Genomic DNA, 9,296 nt, shown 5'->3' with positions numbered 1-9,296 from the left:
TCGGGAGAACAGTTGACGTGTCAGAAGTCGCGGAGAAGATGCTCCGGGGGAACGTTGTAATTTACATCGATAAGCGGCGCATCATGAACGGAGGCGAGGGTATACTTTTGGCGAGCGTCTGTGAGAGAAACGCGGGTCCCGACCGATTCGGGAGAATTTCGTTGAATCCGAGGGCGTCGGCTGAGGTTCACCGTCGTACTCAAAAGACATCAAGCTCCGTCTCTAAGTTTATCTAGTCACTCCGCTTCGCACTCGCTCTCGCTCTCGTGGAAAAGAAGAAGCGGACGCACCTGGGAACCACTCTCTCTTTCAGTCCTCGTACGGCGTCCTGCGAACTTTCCCGCGAAGAAATCACCGGGCTCGTCCTCGCCGCGGGCTATACGTATATCGAGTCCCCGGAGATATTCGGCGTAGGATCGCGATCGATAGAAGGACCATACGACGAGTTCCTCTCAGCGCGTGTAACGCCGTGTACGTCGTCTTCTCGACGGTTCCATATCGGGAGGAAGGAGATGTCGTCGAGAAGCGGTCGGACGCGAGAAGCTTGTCCCGCGCGAGTAAACCAAGGCGCGCGATTCACACAACGGGTGACACACGAGCGCCGATCAGTCGAGAAAGCCTAAACGTAGCCTCGTACTCACCGCATGTATACTTACACAACATATCGTTATATCCATTTTTTTATATTCATATATATATATATATATATGTATATATTATATATATAATTTTTTCTTTGTCTCTCTTTCTTTCGTTCGTTCTCTTTCTCTCCCTTTCTCTCTCTCTCTCTCTCGCTCGCTCTTTTTCTCCCGTTTTTTGTATATAAGTCTAGTTTTAGTATGAAAATAATTTCAAGCACGGCCCGCTTCATCGCACTCGTCCGTCACTCTGCCGGAGACGGTGCACCGGAGGTAACCGGTAACCGTGCCGGTCGTCCCCGGGTCGGCCACCGGCCAATAAACACTAGAACTGGAAGCCCCGTTCCCGCGACGTGAGAATCACCTTCTGATGGCCGGAAGCAGCAACGATAGGAGGCTCAGGGAGAGGAGAAGGATGAGCTGCGCTCGATGGGACACGCCCGGGCTCTGGGCGTCCGCCGGCAGGTCACCCGGTGGCCTCATCGACGCCGGGCCTGGAAACAGACAAAACTACGCTGCGGTTGTTCCACCACGAACAGAATGGGACAATTGCGCGGGCATGGCGGGGAGGAGTTCTATTCAGATGTAATTTCCAGTTCGATCGCTATTACGAGAGAAAAAAGAAAGGAAAGGAGAGGGCAGAGGGGGAAGATTGCAGTGTGAAACGTTCGTTATACTCTCCGATCATTACGGGTCCCGAGAAGTGGCGGTAATCGTCATAAACTTGACGTCTAAAGTTGGTAAATTCTGTATGTACAGAGTGTCCGAAACTTCTCGGCCAATCGCTCCTATGGAGGTAGAACGAGTTAAATTGAACGGAAAAGTCCTCTGCCATTTTGCGAACAACCACGCAAAATTTTCCGCCCTGAACAAAAAGAGTCTTTTATTATTTTGTAAGCAGCATCAACATTTTTTAATTATTAATTAAAGAAGCCTCTATGCACGGCTATTTTCAATCGTTAATAACGCGAAATTTTGCGGGCTGTTTGCGAAATAATACAAGACTCTTTTTCACCTCAATTCGTTCTACGTCCTCTCGAAATTTGTCCATGTTGATTCGAGACCGTACCTGTACACAATATATTTGCAAGATGCATGAATAACCGTACATCTCAAATGTGTTCCTACTTCTCTCTGAAATGATACGTCTATGTAAATTTTTATCTTATTCTTATTCCCTCATCTATTGAATTATAATTAGGAGTGGTCTTTAATGCGGCTAAACAACTCAATAGAGACAAGAGCGTGGGAGTACTTAAAATTCTCTCGCAACGGTTACGCATTGTTTCCTACGAAGTGTGCCGTTCTGAGAGAAAAGCGAGAAAAAATAATAAAGTCTAGGAACGGGGAAACGGATTTTAACAAACGGTATTCATTTAGTGGACTCGCTCGACGTAATTGCCTTTATCCACATATATCATGAATCTCATTTGCCGGTGACGACAAAGCCATTTTCATCGCATGAATACATAACGAATGTACGCAAGCGCATAAAGAATGCAAAAACTGTGTTCTCGCGGATGACATTGCGCCGGACAATAATTCCCCGAAATTCGGCCAAATTAACTCGCACGGACCAAGTCTCGGAAGTTCGAGCTTCTTTTTCGAGAATCCGGGAAATATATGACGTATCCCGCCGCAGACCGCACAATCGAGACAGACGTTTGATCGATATAGAACGCGATTGGAAACTGTCCATCAGTTTCATCCAAATAGTATGAGCCAGCGTACTGTTCAATTTTATATTGCATTTTAAGTGGGAACGAAAGAAACCACTCGCGAAAATGTCCTAATGGCAACACCGAGCATTATTCACCGGCTGAGCGAACGGAAATGATCGTTACTCGTCCTCCGCGATCAGTCCACATCTGCTGGTCAATCGTGTTATTTTTCAATGCTGCATATCGATAACAAAAATATCTCCTTGCGTAAAAACAGAACAAGAGCGATAATTAAAGAAAGGATAGCTTATTCATCGGCCAAGAGCTAATATACTCTCACTTAGCTCCTGCCAATGCGGAGCTGGCTGGCCGCAGGGTAGTCGACTATCGGAATACCGTCCGCATTTTGTATCATCGACCGTGAACACACCACCGCCGTCGACACCGCGTTCTGGGCGAACTTCTTGGCCGTATTTTCACACACACACACACACAGCGGCCGCCGCGTCACCGCCGTTTGCCAGCAACGCGACGCCCGAAACAAATAGTCGGCGGCGCTTAAACATACGCGAAAATCGTCAAGCTCGGCCGCTCATTTCCTCAGTGGCTTCGTATTCGACGCGGCGATATACGCCCACGCACGTTAACGAGCGGATACGGAAGATAAATACGAGGAGTTGTTGCGGATAATGCGAAACGCGAGGGGGTGCCGCCTCCTTCCCCCCCACGCTTCCGTCTCCCGCGTGCCCGGGAATTAAATTCGAGCGAACTCTCGGTTCAACCGGAATTTCTGCGATGTTCAACTCACTCAAATCCCTTTTTAACGAGATAAAACCCTCGGCGATGAGGAGCGGTGGGCCAGAGAACGCGGGAAGGGTAAATTCGTTTGAGATTAAATACATCCGACGTCTGTTAAATCGCCTCTTATCAGCCGTTACCGTCAAAGAAACGCTGGATGAAATGTTACTGGATTAATTGTGGCGCCGCAGTAATTCGCAGATGTGTCTTGCGTGCTTTTTCATTTGTTCATGTGGCGAGAAGAGCGATGAGACAACGGTGAGATACGTAGCTGAGGGGAGAGCTGCTACGCGATGCGCGTCATGATATATTGAGCTTTCGGAGCTAACAGCTCTTAAATTTCTTCAACCGTAATAAGGTTGTTCAGACGAATTCCTGCGTCTCGTTGCGCGAATGAAAATCATCTTCCACGTGATTTCGCGAACGCTTCTTTGTTTTTACGAAATTTCGTAAAACGACAGTCGCGATAAGTGAGCGATAAGTGAGTAATTAGCGACGAGAAGTGGCAAACTTTGACACACAGAGTTTTAGGCGACGTAAAATAATGTTCGAACGAATTTACCGGTGAATTTAGGCCGGTCTGTTTTGCAAATATATTGTCGAATAACATAGGAGCATCGGCAGTTTTAGAAAAAGTACCGTTTAATCTGATTAAACTCGCATTTCGCGATGGCAACTTTTATTGATCGTGCGAACTTTGATAAATGAATCGAAGTTGAATCAACATCGCCACCTGTGGCGCTAATGTATAGTCAGCGATGTTATAGAAACGAATATATCAATGACGGCAGACCATATATCAGAATGTACGATTATTGCCGCGATAAAACTTCATGACCTCGATTTACTTTAATGACTTCCACCCACGGCATTATCGAATAATTTAGGATCCGCTTCCTCGTAACAAATTGCACTTATTAACAGCGGTACTATCTGGATGAGGCAGAACTTTTACTCGCTTCATTAATTTCACTTTTAAATTGCTCCGCGAAAAATGCAAAAACTATGTTACACCGGTAATTGTTACGCTAATAATTTCCATTTTGCAAGCATTAGAGTTAGATAACAAGAAAAAAAACATATGTTGATCAGTGGTTAACAATTTCAAAATGTTCATTAGTAATTGACCGTATCATTGCGTGATATCGTTTAGTATTCAAGTCCCTCAACAGTTCGATCTTATAAATCAAATATTTCTTCGGGAATTTTTTCCGATACTTGAACAAACAACCGGTGGAACGTTTAGAGCGATATTAACGGAATTTGTTCTCCAAAAAGTCGGAATGTAACGACTCGAGAAAATGTCCTTTTTTGCCTTTTTCCTACCACCGGTGGATGGTCGTCCCAAATGCAGGGCGTTTCTCGGGAGTAGTTCATCGTGCCCCTTGGCTCGCCCGCCAGAAACGGACGTCGAAACCGCACGTCCGTTCGGAAAAAGTTATTCCCACCTACCAGTAAAATCCACTGTACGTGACTTTCCGCATGGCCGGCGACAGACGAGCCATTTTCTAACACTTTAACAGCATCTTTACTGACGCTTCAGTCTGTACATTTTCTTTAGCGCTGATTATATTTTAGAGACTTCTCGAAAAGTCGCTCGTTAGTACTCGAGGAACTTTCGACTCGATCAGTTGCAATGAACACTAAACATTATTCGATGCAACAATTTTGGTTCATTTATCGGAGCTGTGCACCAGAACACGAAGAAAATATTATAGTTAAAATCACACCACAAAATTGTGTAATGTTGGACTATACCGGAATTATGACAGAAATTATTATGTGTATTGTAATCTTTAGTGTAGAATGAAGTACATTACTAAAAATTACATCTGAATTGAAATTTTGACGGTATTTGGATGCTATTAAGGATAGTTTGTGTCTACTTCAACGAATAAAAATATAGACTAATGAAAACCTACTTTGACGATGCTGATACTTTAATATACTGTATTAAAGATACTTTCTCTCTTGAACCTTTAATTCTACAAATTTAATTTTAATGCTACCTTTAACAATCTATTTTGACGCTAAAACAGCGAAAATGGAAATTTGAGACATCATCAGGACGAAAGTAAAGGTTATATTATATTATTAGAATTGAAATCGAACCTATTTTGTTATCTTAGCTCTTACTATGTTGTAGAATTAAAGATTTAACATAAACTCAAAGCTTCGAGCACGTGTTTTAATTTCAGTTATAATTCTGGTGTGCGACATTATAAAATTTTGTGGTGATGTTCACCACAGCATTTTCTCCGTGTAGTTTCCGCTGGCTCACATCCATCGCGCGATAAAAATCAGTTATTCCAATGCAGCACGAATTCTATTTCAATTTTTATCGAGTGCAATGTTGCGCGTCTGAAGAAGCGTTGTCTCGTTGGTGTAGCGTACACGTATAATATCGTAGATAAAGGCTCGCATCGTCGGATCTTATTTAGATGATATATCGCGTGGAGCGATCATTTGTCAATTGCTTTTTCGACGACCGTGCGCGAGAGACAATTAACCTGGTGCGCGCGCGCAAGTATTACTCAAACATCACGTGAATCGTGATTGTGTGCATGGGGCAATACGCTCGAAGTCAATCGATTTTTGAAGGAGGTAGGGAAGAAGGACGCGCGGAGCGAGAAAGAAAATAACGGAGGAGTTCGTCTCTCTCCATTTTCTCTCTTCCACTTCCTGATCCCGGAGGCGGCAGACGGCCGCGGGTCAACGCGGCTCGTTTTTCATTAATTGAAAGTAAACTTCAGGGAGGGAGAGAGAACTGGTCCCCAACGCTCGGGGGAATCTTTGGGCGAAGTCATTCGAAGTGAGTCTTGAACTTGCGTCCTGCCGCCAATCCCCGTCAGCTGGTTTGTATAATATAAGAATTTGCAGAACTCGAAGTCGTTAACGCGCGAGACCACCGTCGGTGACGCCTGTCGCGACCCGGCCGCGATGAAAAAGCGGCGCCGAGAAAGCGATCCGCGATCAGGCGTTAAAAACCCTGTCGCCGTTCCAAAAATACATCGAATTCCCGCGGTAAATTCGCGAAAATCCGCAGTGCTTATACGGGAGCTCTTTCGTGTTTGCCGACGCGTGAGATGCGGTTGGATGCATCGTGGAATACATCAACGATTACTCGCGCGCGGGGCCGAACTTTGAAATTTTGGGATGGTAAACTTGTAGCGGAGGACTTAAACGAAAATGTTACGAAGGACGTCTTATAATCCCTCATAGCTTAACCCTGATCAGCGCGAGCAAATTTGTAGTGCAAACGTGCAATGCGCTCGTGGTCGGGCTCGTGTATAAATATACGTGTATGTGTGCGTACATGAGATTGCGATGAAACTGTCGCGATTCGTTCCAAGAAAATGCTTGTCTCGGTAATGAGAGCGCGTGTCGAGAAAAACTTATAAATCCCGGTAAATTTGTACTAAAATCGCGATTGTTGGGCTATTTAGTTATTTAAGCGATTGGATAAAAATTTCAGTCGAAACTTCCATGACTTCCCGATCGTCGGATTTGCAACGTGCGCACGACGTTGAAAAAGAAAAAAAGAAAATGGATCGGACGCGATCATTGACTCTCGTTCGTTGAGCTTAAGCGAACAGCCAATGCATATTTCTTCCGTCGAGTCTCACGACAGTGAAGGGATGACCGCAAAATCCTTCTCGGCCAATAAAAGGGTCGGTGTAACGCGAAGTAATTCGCTCGCGGATAAAGTGGATCACCGAGCATTGCCAATTTAGTGGATTCCCTCTCTCTCTCTCTATCTCTCTCCTCCCTTCTCCTTCTCTTTTCCCCTCTTAGGAGCTCCCTCTCTTCCCTCTCACGCCGATCGTACACCGTTGACGAGGTTTTAATTACGCTAATTACTCGAACGACATGGCGGTCGGACGGAACGTGTATCGTCGTGGGAAATGCCCGGGCTCTACGCGGAGCGTGTTAAAATAGATATTTACTGACCTGGATTTCGCAATTCCTCGACATCGTAGTCGCTAGGCGGTAGTTGTGATTTCTTGTTACCGTTTCTACCTAAAATACATTACACAAAGGCGGTTTTACATTGGTGCTCTACGGTAGGCGCGTGTACGAGAAGTGGTAATGGACGGTCTCACTTAGGAATCGTGAAGTAAATTAATGTCGCATTCGTTCTATCGGATGTCCCTGTCGCCTGATCCCGCGAGGTAACGTTACTCTACCTAATTCGGCACTTTCGGCGATAATGCTGCATCACGGCGCAATTTTGATCATAACTTTTCTAACCGCTGTTCTATCACATTGCACACACTCTCATTGTGTGTGTATATATATATATATATATATATATATATATAAAACAGGTACACATATATAAATCGTGACAGAATACGTAGGATATGTTTATGTGTGATCAATCAATTACCGTTCTTTTTCATCGTCGACGTGGGTTGGTAATACGGCGGTGGCATTGTAGATGTTGTCGAAGGTGCCGGGATTTCTGCGTCAGAATAAACAAGCGGTGTATTTTAGCATTAACTTCGCGCGACCATGTAAAAAATTGCATTCGCCGCGGATACGAGGCAATATTGGCGATATGCATGAATCTGTTGTGATATTCACTCCGCAGTCGCGCGCGTATTATCGAGAATTCCATGCGGAAAACAAAATTATCATCGCGCGACACCGCTATATTTAGAGATCAGAGTTTTCAACAACGTAATAAAATATCACGTGAAATGATACAATCGTAATTTCCACGAAAGTTCTCTCGCATGAAGTGACTATGTCCGTCACAAATTTAATGGGCAATTATGGTTAATGCTCGCCCGGAGAAGTATGCCCGACCTCGCCCGCGTCGCTCGTTAACGACGAAGGCTCAAATGTCTTTAAGTAACTGACTATTGGAAACCAATTATTTCACCATTAGCGCCGCAGACGTTGACTTCGAATAATCGATCCTAGATAAACCATTACGTTACAACGTTTGCTCGATACTTTTCAATGTGCGAAGTTAGATGTTTGCGCCCGGAAAACTCGACAAGATGTATCTTCGCGACGAGAATTTTGCTTCGCCGTGTCCTTTCGGGGATGTACACACGTGCGATACATTTATTACTGTCGCTAAACGACTTACCGTCTAGTTTGATGTCACCATCCGTTCCGCCGAGTGAATTTTGCGCCACGCATTTGTACGAACCGAAGTCTTTTGGGCCGACGTTCCTTATCTTCAGCATCATGTACTTGTTGTAACCGTTGTCGGTAGATACCGCCTCGTACTTGTCGCCTGTAACCGAATGGTAATTGCCTGTGCCAATAAGACCAAGTTCTCCGTCTTCCGTATAGACTTACAATTGTAAAGTTACGTGATAAGAAATATTTTTTTTTTATCGTTGAAGCGTATCGATATCGTGTTCCGATATTTTTTTATTGGCACCGCTCCGTTTATGCACACTTCGAGAACTCAGAGTTAACGATTAATTTCTCGAAATTTTCGCGATTGTTTTACGACGAGTTGGAAAGAAATATTACAGAAAGGATGATGAAGATCCGTTCTATTTTCATATGTTACTTCGTCGAAAATCGATAATACATGAGTATAGAACAGCGTCAGACCATATCAGACATGCAGCGCAGTTACGAAGGGTAATGAGTATCGAATTTTTAAAATTACCAGAGACTATCATGTCGCCGTGTTCGGTTGTCCAATAATTGATCGAGTTCGGGTAAGCTTCGGTGTGACATTCAAGTGTGACATCTTGTCCAATATACGCTCCTTCCAACTGATTTGGTATCGATAGCATAGGTGGAACTGTAAAATGTATGAAGATAAAATTCACTATATATGCTGTATATATATTTGAACTCTCGCAATAAAGAATACATGAGAGTAGACAAAATTATTCTTCATCGGCATTATTCACCAGTGTGGAAACCGTAAGAATAATAACGAAAATAGTACGACAGATATATATTAGAGAATCTAATTGGTAAAAAACCAAAGTATAATTAAAATCGATTTTAAAGCTAACGTTGCTCGTAAGAACCTGCTATATGAATTTACGTGTCGCGTGTGTATTTATACATGTTTATACGTAAAAGCACAAATGGAGCGCAATTAAAATTAAGCAAAGAACAACCGAAAGAATTATTCTGTCCAAGGTTGAGGATTGATTAGGGTAGCGGTATGTATCTATTAAATATCAGTTGGCATACTCATTAAAACAACGGTGCT

At 43.9% G+C, this 9,296-nt stretch overlaps 1 protein-coding gene across 8 annotated transcripts in view; it reads right to left on the bottom strand.

The window, feature by feature from the left end:
* Positions 1-741: 741 nt before the first annotated feature.
* The window catches only part of LOC106740574 (lachesin-like), a 188,816-nt gene continuing 180,261 nt past the window's right edge, over positions 742-9,296 (bottom strand). For 4 of the 8 annotated variants that reach the window (XM_014611752.1, XM_014611756.1, XM_014611755.1 and 1 more), the window contains exons 7-11: positions 8,736-8,873; positions 8,199-8,369; positions 7,488-7,562; positions 7,049-7,117; positions 742-1,132 (exon numbers count right to left, since the gene is read on the bottom strand). In XM_014611752.1, the coding sequence (XP_014467238.1) occupies positions 999-1,132; positions 7,049-7,117; positions 7,488-7,562; positions 8,199-8,369; positions 8,736-8,873 (587 nt within the window). In that variant the 3' untranslated portion in view covers positions 742-998. Of the gene's footprint in view, positions 1,149-7,048; positions 7,118-7,487; positions 7,563-8,198; positions 8,370-8,735; positions 8,874-9,296 lie in introns of all 8 variants that reach the window. The other 4 variants (XM_014611754.1, XM_014611758.1, XM_014611757.1 and 1 more) reach the window with 4 other exon arrangements.

This window comes from Dinoponera quadriceps, unplaced genomic scaffold, assembly GCF_001313825.1.
Source record: "Dinoponera quadriceps isolate SergipeBrazil2010 unplaced genomic scaffold, ASM131382v1 scaffold520, whole genome shotgun sequence".
NCBI lineage: Eukaryota > Metazoa > Arthropoda > Insecta > Hymenoptera > Formicidae > Dinoponera > Dinoponera quadriceps.
This window is presented reverse-complemented; position numbering and strand designations above follow the sequence as displayed.